General features: G+C 49.0%; 1 protein-coding gene across 1 annotated transcript; it reads left to right on the top strand.

The window, feature by feature from the left end:
* Nucleotides 1-1,447: 1,447 nt before the first annotated feature.
* TEKT3 (tektin 3) lies at nt 1,448-9,439 on the top strand. The gene is made up of 7 exons (XM_071573661.1): nt 1,448-2,023; nt 2,561-2,644; nt 4,114-4,184; nt 4,426-4,569; nt 6,465-6,687; nt 7,504-7,658; nt 9,208-9,439. Exons 1-7 carry the CDS (start codon nt 1,448-1,450, stop codon nt 9,437-9,439), a joined length of 1,485 nt encoding a protein of 494 aa, XP_071429762.1.
* The last annotated feature ends 6,450 nt before the right edge of the window (nt 9,440-15,889 follow it).

Genomic DNA, 15,889 nt, shown 5'->3' with positions numbered 1-15,889 from the left:
TTGAACACTTGGGTGGCACTTGGTTGCCTGGGGTGGCACTTGGTTGCCCACTGAGGGTACTGAGTTCACAGGATCATGGAATATCCCAGGCTGCAAGAGACCTATAAGGATCAGCGAGTCCAGCTCCTTGCAGGACAACCTACAACTAATTCAGGTGGCCAAGAGCATTATCCATCCACTCAACAGCTGCACCTGTTGCCCAGGGGCTGCACAAAGCTGCCCAGGTTGTCCAGGGCAGAAACTGGGATGCCATGTAAGGGTGTTTACTGGCCCCAGATTGCCCACCCAGCACCCTGTGTTGCCCTGTGGCCATTGCTGTGGCCACTACAGGGAGGTTCAATGGTCAGAACAGGTCACAGAGCTCGGTCACAGGTCACAGAACCCAGTCACCCACCATAGAACCTGGCCACCCACTAAAGAACTCCACTGCCCATAGCAACAGTGCCCTGGCCCGGTGGTACCAACACAGGGGGGCTGGGGCAGAGCCAAGCAGTGCCACCACCAAGTGTAGCACCCCAGCAATGAGGAGCAGCACCCCCACACCTCCAAGCCCCTGAGCACTCTCACAGCTAAAGGGGAACGTGTCCTTCCACTGGGAGGGGAAGACCAGGAAAAGCAGGTACTTCTCCTCATCCCCACTATCTCTTATGTCATCCAAATGTATTTCCTGGTATGTGTCCATGTTCAGGGATGGTAGAAAGTATTACCCTGGCATGGCTTATCCTGAGGGGGTTGCAGAGCCATTTATTTCAGCTGGAAATGCATGGAAAAGTAACTCCAGTCCATTCTCAACGGAAAGATTTCTTGGCAGGGGTGGGAGCCAGGGAAACTATCTCCCACTCTCTGAATGCTGTTTCCTAGGTATAAATAAGAGGCTTGGAGCCAGGGAATGGCAGTGGCTTATCCCTAGCAGGGACAAAAGGGCTGGAGTGACTGGTTTGTGGGAACCCCCACACAGTGGTTTTATTGGACCTGAGCACAGACATCTCATCCTTGGTTCTGCCAAACTGGTTCAGAGGATTGCATTTGTGAAAGCTTCTTTTGCTAAATTTGAGGGTGTTAGGGGGAGACATGCCCCTGCCACAGGAGAACTTCACTAGATTGACAGGGAAAATGAAGGTACAATAGGAAACAAGGAAAATTAAGATCTGTCATCCTCCTTAGCGGCTGTGATTTGTTTCTCTCCTCATTTCAAGACCTCACACTAGACACCACCAGCAAAGTCAAATCCCTGTCTATCCACATACTTGTGCTGCTGTCAGGAGGGATTTGTTTTTGAAAGATTTAGGCCTGCACAGGCACTGTGTGGGTACCTTGGGCATCACTGGCTGTGTCACAAGTTGCCTGTGTTGTTGTAAGAGGTAACACAAGGCCAGGAACTGACTGAGTGAGGTTTTCTCTTCTGCCTCCTTTGTGCAGGACACGTACCTGAGAGCAGCATTCCACAATGGAGCTGTACGGCTACCCCTTAAAAGCAAAGTATGCCTTTCCTAAACCACCACCCACCAAGATCCTGCCTGCCACCAGCACTGTGGCTGCAACCTACAAGGATCGGGTTCCTTACCAGCCTGACAGCATCAGCCTCCCCTGGATGCCCAACTCCTACTACAGAGCAGCTGCCCTCAACCCAACTTTGGCTCCCCTTTCCGAAAGCTTCCCAGGGTTACCCCCCACCAAAATCATTCCTTTCATTTCTGAAAGACCCAACGGTGTCTTCACCCGGCACACCCTCGATGACTGGCACAGGTCCAACATGACCAACTACAAGGAGTCGGAGACCACCCGGCACAACGCCGAGCGCCTGCGAGCCGACCTCAACCGCACCATCAAGGACGTGTACCAGCAGGCAAAGAGAACCCAGGGGGAGAGCACCAAGAACCTGGGAGAACGTGTCAATGACATAGAGTACTGGAAGTCAGAGCTCTGCCTTGAGCTGGATGCCATGATCAGGGAGACCAACTCGCTCACAGACATGCAGAAACGGCTGGAGAGAGCCTTGGCAGACACGGAGGGCCCTTTCCAGGTAAGGACCCTGCCCAGTGAGCCACAGGGTGTAGCCTCACGCCAAAACATCTGCAGCCACTCAAAGGTCTGATGAAGTTTTATTACAGCTCCATAACATCTAGAAAGTTTTTATTAAGGGTCCATTAGTTCTCTAAGTAATAAATCCCCTGCCATCTGCTGCATCCCCCAGCAGCACACGCTGAGTACATCACAAGAGAATTTGTTTAACCAAATATTTTTATATCCAAAATCCTGCTTTGGGAGGCAAAAGCCCATGTCTTACTACGAGGTTCTGGTGAGGTCAGCATCGAGCCTGACACAGGTCCCTGCATTCAGCTGTGGTGGCACCAGGGACACGTGGGCTCCCTCACATTGATTTAATGCTGATGTTTCAGCTTGGCTGCTCATTGTCAGCTAAAACAGGGCAGTTTTTTCTGTGCTGTCATCTCTGTGCCCACCTCTAATTTCTTTTCTTGTGTTACTTGACATGGGCACCATCCCAGTAGGGAGCCCTGCCCGTGCAGCCAGCACTGATGGCATGGCATGTCCCCACCAGGTCGCTCACAAGTGCTTGCTTAATCGGGAGAAGAGGATGGGCATCGACCTAGTCCATGACGATGTGGAGAAACAGCTCATCACAGTAAGTTTGGCAACACAGATCATGAGTTGAAGTTATTTTTACCTAAACTACCCTAAACAGGTTTGGCAGCCCTGTTCCCTCACTGGTTCCTTGGTGCTGGTGAGGTGCTAAACTCCTCACCCCCCAAAACCTGCTGCCTTCCCACACAGCAATGGCCCACAAGAGAGGAAGGAAGAGTTGACAAGCAACTGTGTCTGTGTGTCACATGTGGGCTCCTCTGTCCCTCTTCATGGAGTTTGTGAGACAGTCCTGCCTTTCTGAGCCCTGCCAGCACAGGATGAGAATCTCTCTATATGATATATCTCTATATCTATAGAACATTATATATATTGCACACAAATGCACAGATATGCAGAGGGCAGTGTGTGCCCAACAGCTTGTCTGGTTTCCCCAACTACATTAGTTGGTCTAATAAAAGATTTTACACCTCCCCCCAGCTTTGCTTTGCTCAGAGCAGTGTGGCTGCAGTACAACTGTGTGCTCAGGCAGTGGATTTGATAGAAACTATAAAAACATGCACTCCTGCCTGCCTTTATATAGTCTGCTTTAAACTATGAATAAAATCAAAGACTATGAGAGCTGGCACAGCAAATGGGATCCTGATGCAGGGAACAGAATCCCTGCAAAGGCATCACAACACTGGGAAGGAAATTGAAGCCCCTGGGACTGTGATGCCACTGCCCTGTTAGAAGATTTTTCCTGATGAGTCAGGCTCTAAACCATTAAAATCTCTGTTTAGAAGTCATGAGATTTTAGGAAAATTATCAGAGCTGGAATCTCTGTAAAGGCATTTTGGTTTTTAAGTGTCTGGGACACATTTAGGCAGTGCTTTGAGCTGGCTCCTGCAGACAGGAGGGCTTAAAAATTCCTAGGTTTGGAGCAGTGATCACTTGCCTGCAGAAGTTGGGGCTTCACAGGTGCAGCAGGTTTGTGCTGAACTCAAGTGAGCTGAGAGCAGCACTTGCCTTCCCCTGGTAGAGCTGAGTGTCTCTTAGAAAGGACTGGGGATTTATACCAAAGTCTATCTCCTCTCATCCCATATGGGTGGGATTTCTTGTGGGGAGGAAGATATGTTGGGATTGGGGATGGGGATGTGCAGCACTGCTGGTCCAGGGAACCACTCTGGGGAACCACTCTGCCTGTTTATATCGGGTCAGGACCTAGCCCTGTCTCCCTGGAACTAACCAGCCCTTGACATTGATGTCAAGAGATAAAAACACTTGGGAGCTCAGCCTGAAAGTGATGTCAGAGGCCAAGGCTGTGGCCACAGCCCCCTCCTGTCCCCTCTTGTCACTGGGTGCAGGTTCAGCTGCACAAGTGGGTGCACTGAGGGCCCTTTCTGCACCTGCTCTTTGATTTGGGGGAAAGGCAGACAGGGAAGTTCTCACTGTGTGTAAGGTTGGAGATGCTCGAGGGTGAGTGTGCCCAGGACACGGATACTGATGGGGTTGTGTTTTACCTTTGCCCAGGAAATGAAGATCATCAGATCCTGCCGGGAGAGGCTTCAGCAGTGCCTGAATACAGTGAATGCCCAGCTCATGTAAGGAGGGGCTCTCTTGCTGCAGGGCTGAGGTGCACTTGCAGCTGTAACATGGACCCCCAGCAAAGCTCTGCTCTACCCACACCCTGCAGGTGCAAAACCCGTGCAGGCTCCATGGGAAGTGGGCAGTGATGCTTGTGGGGGCCCACAGCTGCCCCAGCAGGAGCTGCAGGGAACAGGATGGGGAGGAAACGATTCCACCCCTATATCCACACTGAGACCTGCTGTCTGTGTGTTGAAGGTGCAACAAGGAGGCCAGGCAAGAGCTGGAGAAGGACCTGGCTGACAAGCAGATGGGCCATCACATCGACAACAAGTGCTACCAACTGAAGAACACCTCCAGAGACATCCACTACTACAAAGGGGTGGAGCGCATTGATGCAACGTGAGTGCCTGCTGGGTGGCACTGGGGAGTCCCTGCTGGGTGGCACTGGGGAGTCCCTGCTGGGTGGCACTGGGGAGTCCCTGGGAGGCACAGAGCCTGTCCCTGGCAGGGAGCTGGGTTTTGCCAGGCATGTGTCTCTGCACGGCACATCCATCCCGTCATCCCCTCCAAGGGGTTGTTCCTTTCCTCTCACCATAAAGGGAGAACAACGTTCTGCTTTCAGCTGGATGCCAAACACCCAGCAGGTGAAAGGGAGTCCAGCCTAATTAAACATTATATCAGGGTACAGAGGTCAGCCTGAAAATGAATTCAGGCCAGCACCTCTGCACAGCTCATTAAGTTCATGCATATTTTCAAAGATGTGTCAGTGCTTGCCTGAGTGCTCTTCCCTGATGTAAAGTCTGGGGGGTTCAGCCCTGCATGGAGAGGGCCTGGCAGGGAGCTGAAATGACACAGAAGATGGAGAAATAGTGAGTAGTGTGGTCCTGGGACAGGGTTCAGCTGCTTTTGGGTACCAGGAATTCAGCTTGGTAAATGAACTAAGCACTTGCAGAATTATGTCCTAAGTGGCAAAGGGCTGAGGAAATAAATCATCTCACACAGTTTATGGAGAAGCATAGATTGATTAGATTTTTTTAATAGTTTGAATAATTATTCACAGCAGAGCCCAGATTTATTTGGACAAGCAAATGAATTGCAAGGGACTGACACTAAAATTCAGAGGGGGGTAAAATGTGCTGAGAATCAGCAAGTTTTAAATGGAGCTTATGTGGTATTTAAGTCTTTTGTTGACCTTGTGCTCAACTAGTGCATAAGCAGGAACTTCATCCCGAATGCACAGACAGGGGATGGAGTGGGATCTAATGCTTGTTCAGTTCAGTATGAAACTGAGATGGGCTGTGAGCAAAATGAATTGACTTTGATCTGTGTGTTGTCATGGAGCTGGGAATCCCTTGGCACTTAATGCCTCAAACATCAAAATAAGAGATCTGGTTGGAATCTCTACTTTTTCTGGGAGAATCTTTTATTTGAGCTTTTGTAAGTTGTCTTCATGAACAGGTCATCATTTGATAAATGTGATGGAACAAATAGGGTCCTGATGTTTCACTTTCATGTAATTTAATTAAGAGCACAAATTTAATTTACGTTTAATCCTCACTGCTCACTGACAGGATGCATTATAGAGTCACAGAATATGCTGAGTTGGAAGGGACCCACAAGAACCATCCAGTACAACTCCTGGTCCTTCACAGGTCCATCCCCAAGAGTCACCCCCTGTGCCCCAGAGCATCATCCAAACCCTCCTGCAGCTCTGGCAGCCTTGGGGCTGTGCCCACTGCCCTGGGGAGCCTGCTCAGTGCCCACCACCCTCTGGGGGAAGGACCTTTCCCTGAGATCCAACCTGCCCCTGCCCTGGCACAGCTCCAGCCATTCCCTGGGTGCTGTCCCTGGTCCCCACAGAGCAGAGCTCAGTGCCTGCCCCTCCTCTGCCCCTGCCCAGGAAGTTGTCCCTGCACTGAGGTCTCCTCTCAGTCTCCTCTTGTGCAGCTGAACCCACCAAGTGCCCTCAGTGTCCTCACATTCTTCCCCTCAAGGCCCTGAACCATCTTCATTGCCCTCATTGGACGCTCCATAAGAGCTTAATATCTTATACTGCAGTGCCCAAAACTGCCCCAATATTCCAGGTGAGGCCACCCCAGTGCTGAGCAGAGCAGGACACAGAATCACAGAATCACAGACTATTCTGAGTTGGAAGGGACCCACAAGGATCATCGAGTCCAATACAGGGGATTGAACCCATGACCTTGGCGTTATTATGACCAAGTTTTAACCAACTGACACAACCAGCCTCAGCACCAGGGGCTTACCAAGGGCCTCTCCTTTCCACCCCTCAGGATCTCGGTGCCGGAGACGTGGGCCAGGTTCACAGACAACAACATCTTCCGCTCTCAGAGCCAGCGGGCGACCTCTGCCAAGCTGCGTGCCAGCACGGAGAGCGTGCTCATGGGCACGGCCGACGAGATGTGGCGCCAGTTCAGCAAGGTCAACGACGCCTTCACCGGCCGCATCACCGAGACAGCCAACGCCAAGAGCAAGATCCAGACCCACCTGGCCAAGGTAACTGGAACCCCACCCGCTCAGTGTCGCCTCCCACTGTTGTAGCTTCATCCCAAGGGATGGTTATCCGTGTGCTTCCTGCCTTGCTCTGCCCAGTGATGGGCACCTGACTCAGGTGGGCTGTCGGGGTAAGGTAGATTTGCGGCGGTCAGAGGAGGAGAGACAAACTCAGGCTCAGTCTGATCAGAAGGCTCACACCGAAGGATTTTATTTTTAGTTACAGCTTCACTTTTATCTACTCTTGTACATAACATGCCAGCACACTGATGGTCAGTCAGTTCACCTCACATACATGGAAACATCCTGCTGGTTACAAGGTACATTCTACAGGTGGCTCTCTGGTCCTTAATGGTGCACTCATCAGTTACCTCAGACATCAGGAGATCCACTCACACACTCTGTCATCCCCCACAGTGGGTCTCGTGGGAAACCTCCTGAGAAGTGCTTGAGACTGCATCGCTTAATGAGACTGGGCTTAGAGCACTGCAGGCTGATGCCATATCCTTAAATGAGGAGCCATTAAAAACTTTCCCTCTTTTAGCTGATGGATGATCAGTTCTTGGAAGAAGTAATTTTGGGAAGCTGGTAATTCAATAGATCCATCAGTGCTCCTAAACCTTCTCTGATGTGACAGCAATAGCAAAGAGAGGCTTTTCCCTGAAAACTCTGCTGGATCTGTGCCTCGATATGTGGCAGAGTGACAACAGTCTGAGCCCAGGGCCGGCTTATTGAACTTGGGTTTTTTTCTACACACAGACATGTCATCACTTGAGAAGGCATTTTTTAATTAATACACTTGTTTCTGTTTCACGCCAGACCCGGCAGGAAATCTTCCAGATTGAGACAAAGATACAAGTCATCCAAAAAACCATAAAGGACAAAGAGATTCAGTTAAAAGTGGCCCAGACCCGGCTGGATGAGCGCACGAGGAGACCCAACGTGGAGCTGTGCCGGGACACTGCCCAGCTCCGGTAAGGCAGCACAGCAGGGCTGGCAGGCTCCCTGAGGAGGCCCTGTGGGTAGCACTCAGGGGCATCACTGGGTGGCAAAAATAATCTTCTTTTTTTTATTATTATTATCTTTCCATAAGTAGAATATAAAGCAGTAAGCAGATATCTCAGCCTTGGGGTGCAGGGACAACTCTGCACCCATGGGTGGGTACAGCCCAATGCCACTCCCTGAGGGACTGGATTTTTCCCACTTGGGTAAATCTCAGCTTCTCTCCTGCCCCATCCAGGTGGCTGCATGTGCTCAGTTTTGAAGGATAAGCCCTTTACTCTCCCTACTGTGGCCCTCCAGTACATGAAGGGGGCTTGTAAAAAGGAGGAAGAGGGACTTTTTATATGGGCAGGTAGTGACAGGACAAGGAGAAGTGGCATCCCACTGACAGAGGGCAGGGTTAGGTGGGATATTTGGAAGAAATTCTGCCCTTTGAGGGTGAGGAGACCCTGGCATGGGGTGCACAGAGAAGCTGTGGCTGCCCCATCCCTGGAAGTGTCCAAGGCCAGGTCGGATGGGGCTTGGAGCAACCTGGGCTGGTGGGAGGTGTCCCTGCCTATGGCAGGGGATGGGACTGGATGAGCTTTAAGGTCCCTTCCAACCCAAACCATTCTGTGATTCTAGTCTGTGATTCTACAGTTCTACTCTCCGATAAGCTCAGGTTGAGAGCCTTTAGCTCCTTCCTTTTGGGCAGCTCTAAGGAGGGGTGCACCATATGAAGTCCCCATAAGAGCTGTCCTCTCCACCCCGGGGACACTGGAAATCCTTTCAAGGACATTGTGGGCTCTTTAGGATTGCACCCCAAAGGGCTGTGGAGAAGCAGGTTGCCCTCAGTGTCCCCTGTGAGGCACCCAAACCTCACACCTCCTCCTGGGAACTCTCTGGGAATGGTTCCCCTTTAACAGGGATTTAAACCCTGCCCCAGAGCTGGTTTAGCATCTCACATACCATTTTTTTTCCATCCTCCACTTGGTTCCCCTTCACTTTTAGCCTCTCCCAGCTGTGCTGGTCTGCTGTGTGGACCTGTGTGGGTGTGGGGAGGGCCCCTGCACAGGGAAATGCAGGAGGGTGAACCAACAAACCCTCAAACCCGAGCAGAAATGGGAAACCACAACTGCTCATCCCTCTTCTCAGTGGGACAAGCTGCTGTGGCAGACACAGCTGCATAGATCCAAAGCCTGACCCTGGGGTGAGCTCAGTTTATAACACCAAGATTGTGGGTTTGATCCCTGTATGGGCCACTCACTTAAGAGTTAGACTTGATAATCCTTGTGAGTCCCTTCCAACTCAGAATATTCTGTGAAATCTGTGAAGTTTGAAACCTCAGAGCAAACTTATCCATTCCTCTCCATGGAGGAGCTTTTCCCTCAACATTCCCATAAATATGACAGGAATGGGAGGTCCAAATTAGTCTGAACCTGCTGATGGTGAAAATCCTGTGCCCAAAGGGCCCATCAGCACCATTGTGCTGGAGTTCACCCCAGTGGTGGGACTGCTAACGGGGTTCTTGCTGTTTTCCAGCCTTGTCCAAGAGGTCAACGAGATCAATGAGACACTCCGGAACCTTCACCAGTGCCTGAGGGCCTCTGAGGACATGCTGCAAATGCTGGTTCGGTCCAAGGCCGTCCTGGAGCACGACCTGGTCATCAAAAACAACTCCCTCTTCATCGACCAGGAGAGGTGCATGGGGATGCGCAAGACCTACCCCAGCACGGTGCAGATCCTGGGCTATGTCTCAGCAGGGCTCACCTGAACACACAGACCTACCCTGGGACACATCCCAGTTTTATCTTTGCAAATAGATGGTTCCAATTTCACAAATGTGGTAGAGTTGCATTTCCTCGTGTAAGAAGAAATCAAATGATTGGTTTGTTTGTTGTGTGGTTTACCAGGATAATTTTCTTTTCCTTTGGTTTTGCCCTTTCACTCTGTGCCAGAGAGGAGCTGAAAAATATTCTGTATGCCATGAAGAGAAATCCACCTATAGGGGGATCCATTTCTGCCCTCCCAGTCTGTGATTTTAGGAGAAAAATTCCCTATATGCCATTAAGAGAAATCCACCCATGGGGATCCATTCCTGCCCTCCCAGTCTGTGATTTTAGGAGAAAAACTGCCCTTATGCCATTAAGAGAAATCCACCCATGGGGATCCATTTCTGCCCTCCCAGTCTGTGATTTTAGGAGAAAAACTGCCTGTATGCCAGGAAGAGAAATCCACCTATGGGGCTCCATTCCTGCCCTCCCAGTCTGTGATTTTAGGAGGAAAATTCCCTATATGCCATTAAGAGAAATCCACCCATGGGGCTCCATTCCTGCCCTCCCAGTCTGTGATTTTAGGAGGAAAAACTGCCCTTATGCCATGAAGAGAAATCCACCCATGGGGATCCATTCCTGCCCTTCCAGTCTGTGATTTTAGGAGGAAAATTCCCTATATGCCATTAAGAGAAATCCACCCATGGGGATCCATTCCTGCCCTTCCAGTCTGTGATTTTAGGAGAAAAACTGCCATGTCTTCCTCCTTTTGAGAGTGTGTGATGTGGAAAAAGCACAAGGGGAAGTAAAGCTACTTGTCAGAATAATTAGCTGCTGACATCCCTGATGGATTTTTAATGGTGCAGCAGAAAAAAACATGAACTGTCCCGGAAAGAGTTGCAGTATGTGCTGTTCCTAAAGAAAAAAAAAAACAAACATATGGTTTAAGTTGATTTCTAATAATAAATGTTTTGGTTTTGAAAAATTTAAAATGCCATCAAAAGTATCAGTGCTGGGGTCTTAAAATGAGGAAGTACAAGTGATTAGTTAATTGTTGAGAATGGTGGGTGTTTAGTTTTGGGTTCCTTCTTTAACCTCTTGTGTGCAGTTTGTTGGTGGATGCATCAAAACACTTTGAAGATAAAGAGATGAATTATCTGACACAGAACCTGCTGTCTTGCTGGAAATCAGACTGATTCAACCAAGTATTGGAGTTTTCAGAGGGATAAATCTTCCATTAATCTGAGGCTCAGCCTGAAAGTCACTTTGTAAATTGTCTCCTTAGACTCACGTGTCACTTGGACACTCTGGAGTCTTTTAACCTCAGCAGGTGAGCTCAGCCTGAAGCTTGTGAGCACCAAGAATCCTAAAGGAGCAAAGCTCAAGTCCCTTTCCCTCCCTCAGGAATCCTTGGCATGGATCTTCCAGCCCATCATGGGGTGTCCCAGGAGCTGAGAACATCTTTTCCTGTCTCACATGCCCAGATGACTCCAACTCATCCAACAGAGCCCTCTGCCCTCCCTGCTCTCCCTGGGGCAGCTCTTGAGCTGTACCCAAGTCCTGCCCAGCCTCAGTGTCTCAGCCAGATCTCCCTTCCCAGCAGCCCTAAACAGGAAGCAATTGTCTTTCTAACCATGGTTTGTTGTGGGTTTTTTTTGTTTTTTTTTTTTTACTAGCACTTTTGTCTCATGGACACTAAAAATAGATTTCCTTTACTTTGTGTGTATTTTGAAGCTGGAGTCCCTTGGAGAGAGCAGTCACCTTTTCTACAGGAAAGATACAAATATAAGCAGGAAAAACCATCCAGCTGATCACACCTTCCCTTTTCCCACTTATCTGCTTCCCCAAAATAAGCCAATGGCAGATTGAACTCACAGGCACCTCCAGTTTTTTTAGCATCCTCACCAGCTCTGTGCTGTTACTCTCCCTGTATTCCTTTCCTGAAGCCTTTGCCAACCCCTGGTGATTTTGGCTGCTCCACTGGTCTGAAGCCCCTCTCCAGATGGCTGGTTTTCAAGCAGAGTTGCCTGGTTTTTGGGCAATGGGTTTTTCAAGCAGAGTTGCCTGGTTTTTGGGCAATGGGTTTTTCAAGCAGAGTTGCCTGTTTTTTGGGCAATGGGTTTGTCCCCAGCTGGGTATGGGGCAGCAGAGGCACCCACAACCCCTTCCTGGAAGGCTCTGACTTTTGAGTACCTGGAGCCAAGTCCTGGCATCAGCGACAGCTTTGCCTTTGTTTCACTTCCACCTTCCTTTCTGAGTCATGTAAAAAATATCTGAGCTCTGTTTCACAGTGAGGGCACTCTGGTATCAGTCAGCACCCAAAGCCTCCTATTTTCTCCTGTTTTGCTTTCAGAGCTCCCTAAACACTCATCTTTCCCACTGGCCCAACTCCTTTAAGGCTTTCTCCTAATTTCTGTGGTGTCACAATTACCCAGCTCTTGATCTTCCCTTGCTGTCCTGCCCTCTCGATGCTCTTTAACACAACATTGCCAGAGCATTTCTTCCCTCTGTTTGAGCCACGAGCAGAGGAATTTCTGTTGCAGCTTCTCTAATTTCTCTCACAAATACTTTCCACTTTCCTGCAGCACATTTCCCAGACGTAGAGAATTCCCAGGTCCCTTTGGGGTTTCATTCTCTCCACGCCAGTTTTCCATAAGTTGACAGCATTGATGTTCCTTCTGGCAGCTGATACTCCCAGATCTCCCCCAAACACTTTGATCATTGAATCCTACGTGTGCTTCCATGTGAGTCTTTTCTTTTTCCCATGATGGGAGCCAGCCCTGCCACAAAACTCCTGTGAAATGGCTCTCTGGGAGAGGGTTTGGGTGAAATTCCAGCAGACACGTGGCTCATGGCAGGGTCTCCTGCACATGGATGGGTTTGGATTCCATGATGGAACTGCTGCTGAGTGAAGCTGCTCCGTTCAACCTCTCAGGGCTGGGTTTGGGGTTCAAACAGCCTCTAATTTTCATATATTCCAGGAGCATGAAATAACAGTCCTGCCTCCTTCTGCTGATGTGTGAGATGCCTTTGCTGCTGTACCATTACATGATTTGCTTTCGTAGATCATTTCTCAACCACATTCCTGGCCACCTCATCCACCTTTCTGCACTGATGCGATGTCTCCTTTCTCCAGTCTGAAGAACAGACTTTTATTGCTATTTATTGCTGGTTTATTGCTGGTTTATTGCTGGCTTTATCAGCCAAGTTGCTGAGAAAGTTAGTTTGTGGAAATTCCTTTGCATATTCCCACCCTTCTGCATCATTCCTTTTGCATCATTCCTGCAGAGCTGTGTTTGCAAATGAATTGTTTACTGACTGCAGGAAAGACAATAAATTAATAAACCAGGGCCCTGTTTATTCATGTCAGTCCAGTATCCAAGTGAACACTCCAGACAGGTCTATCAAGAAGCTTTTCAGAAAGGAGGTCTTGTTGTCTAAGAAAATAAAAATTGAATGTCCTGGAAGAGTCTGATATGAATTTGGGTGAAATCAAAGCTTGTTAAACCCTCTGTTAACAATATATTGCATAACTGGGGCAGATTATTATGCTTGAGGGAGAGAGAATTCCCCAAAGAGCATCAGCAGTCAGAAAAAACAAACCCAACTCATTGCTGTTATGGAAAAAAAAAGGGAAAAAACTTTGGCACAATGCTAAGGGAAAATTTGGGCAGTGTAGGATCATAGAAATGATTGTGCTGGCTCAGACCAAACTCCAGCAAGAGCCTGATGCAGCCTCTGCCAGAGCCAACAAGGAGATGCTTAGATAAAAGCACAGAAGGCAGCAAGCACTCAGTGATATTTTCCCAGTCTACTTTCCCAGCTCCCAGCAATTAGCATCTCAAGGACTTCCTGAGCTGACAGAGCTGTCCATGGCTTTAATATCCCCCAATGGATTTGTTTCACATGCTCTTGTTCCAGTTGTTCTTTGAGCCCATGCAGACTTGCAGCATCCGCTGTGTCCCTCAGCAGGGAGCTGCAGGGGATGGAGCATCCTCATCCTCAGGGTGGCAGTGACCCCTCTGGGGATCCTGGAGAAGACCCAAAAAGGGGCCAGACCTGGGACTGCTGAAGCCAAACGTGTAAAACTCAATAGTTTGGGCAAAAACGTGGCTCGAAGCTGTCTCAGAGCTGAGTCCTCGGCAGGTTCAGCCTCACCGTGGGCTGGTTACTGGTTTGTGCTGTCAGATGAAGAGCATGAACTACCCATTCTGAAAGTATCTGTGTTCAGAGTCATGTCCCAGCTGGGAAACTTGGTTGCCTTTTTGTGGGGTTTGGGGTTAGTGGGTAAATTTTGGTTTCACTGAAGTCAGTGGGATTCTCTCCAGTGATTTCAGCCTGGCTCTATCAGTGCTGACAACTGGCTTGGAATGGAAAGTAAAAAGTTGGATAAAGTTGGTTTGGGGGCATGAATGCAGACAGGCCTAAAAGGTTTTATAAATTCTTCTTGGTTTGGTGAACAACAAAAGTTAGGAAAAGTAAGTCAATTCCTCCAAGATCCATTAGACCTTTTGTTACAAAAGCTTGCTGAGCATAAAAATCTCCACTTCTATTTTTTTTCTGTTTGAAACAGGTTTTCCACTGGCCATTCCACCAGTATCTATGTATTTTTATATACGTATATATATACATATGTATTGATTGAAGGAGCACTACAGATTCTCTACAAATATGAGTCAAACTGCTCCACTCCTTTTCCTAGTTGCCCAGTTGTTTGAAAACAGGATTTCCCCCTCCTTGTTCCACTCTCAGCCCCACATGAACTATGGGATCACTGATGGAAGGGCAGGGCAGATTTCTGCCCCTTCCTTTTGCTTTTCAGATCTTGTTGCTAATGGTCATCAGGATAGGGAAGAGGAAGCAAGTCCCTAAAATTGTGATGACAGAGCAAAATCTTGGGGTTAGAGAAGTTCATCCACACAAAGACATGCAGAAATGTACTTTGAAAACACTTGTTTTAAGAGTCGTTTCATTCACCTGGCTTGGGGTAGGGGGTGAGCAGAGCCCCTGATGTGCCGGTTCAGGTTAGACATGCAGACATACAGACATGGTTAAATTATGAGGCTTAGATTCCTTTCAGTCCTTCTCTGCCTTGTCAGACTGGCATCTGAGCCCCTTAAAGTGACATAAACCCCATTTTCTCTCCTCAATTCTCAATAATTTATTCTAGATTTTCAAGCTGAAGCATCGTATTTTAAGTGATCCCATGGAATAGACTCAAAGTGAGAAACCCACATTTTTTACCCAGTGTTTATACAACCCATAAATCTTAAGAATATTCCCAGCACAGCCCGTGGCAAACCTTGTTTGTACACAGAACGTTTTTCCAATTTATTGTGGCGCCTGCTTTTATTTAGGCAGTGATGGGCACACTCTCCCCGAGTCTGAGCAGGGGCAGCTTTTGAGCCCCGTGATGGGAAACACCATGAGAGTCTCCAGCCCATGGTGGGTAGGGTGGTGATGTCTCTCCAGCAAAACCTCAAGGGCTCTGCTGTGAACATCCTCACTTTCTTGCCTCCTTTTCTCCATGGACAGTCACCATCCAACATCTCTGCCTGATGGAAGGTGCCTCCAGCACTTCCCTGTGAACTCATGGTGCTCCCTGAAGCAAGAGGGTCCCTGTCACCAGAGCTGTCACAGCATGTGCTCAGCAGGTGTTTTTCCAAAGCCCTGCTCTGTTTGGATGATGCACCTTTCCAAGAGAAGCGTCCAAGGAGCACAGGAGTGATGTGCAATTCTCTCTGGGCTTCCTCCACTGTTCCGAATCCATGACTCAGCCAAAATAGACTTCATTACCTGCAGGCTATTCTTTTCCCTGATTTGAGATTTAGATACTTCTCCCGTGCTTAAAAAGCTGCTCTTGGCACCTTTTTCAGAACTGAAGCAGGAGTTGTTTTGTTGTCCCACACGCACAGAGGAGCTCAGGAGCAGAATGTCACCCCCACACCTCCCAGCTGCCTTCTCCCACTGTGCATCATCCTCCTCTGCTTTTGGGGAACAGGTTGGATATTTTTTCCAGAGACACAGCAGCTGAGATGTCAGACCTACGGACCCAAAGCAGAAGTTGGTCTCAAACAGCAGACTGTATTGCAGCCTTTGGGGACAAGCCCCTTCTCACTCTGTGCTTGTGCAGCCCCAAGTGTGGGGGCTCCTTCTGATCCCAAGGCAGCCCAGGCAGGCAGTAAACAGAGGCAAACCAGCCCAAACCAGCCTCATTAGCCTCATTATCCCAGATGTTCCAGTCCTCTGAGACCTGCAGTCACAGATGGCACAGGCAGGCAGCAGCATCACAGGGTGCAGGGGGTGACAGCAGCAGAGAAATGAGCATTTTTTGGAGAGGAGAGCAAATTCCATCCTTTGGACCCACCTTTCATCCACTGGGCTCTCTCCCCTGTCCCCCAGAGAGTGCTCTGAACTCGCACATGCCTGTGATGGGACCCCTTACGTGAGTG

Source organism: Pithys albifrons, chromosome 19, assembly GCF_047495875.1.
Source record: "Pithys albifrons albifrons isolate INPA30051 chromosome 19, PitAlb_v1, whole genome shotgun sequence".
Classification (NCBI taxonomy): Eukaryota; Metazoa; Chordata; class Aves; order Passeriformes; family Thamnophilidae; genus Pithys; species Pithys albifrons.
The sequence above is the reverse complement of the archived record's forward strand: the minus strand, read 5'-3'. Positions and strand labels throughout refer to the sequence as shown.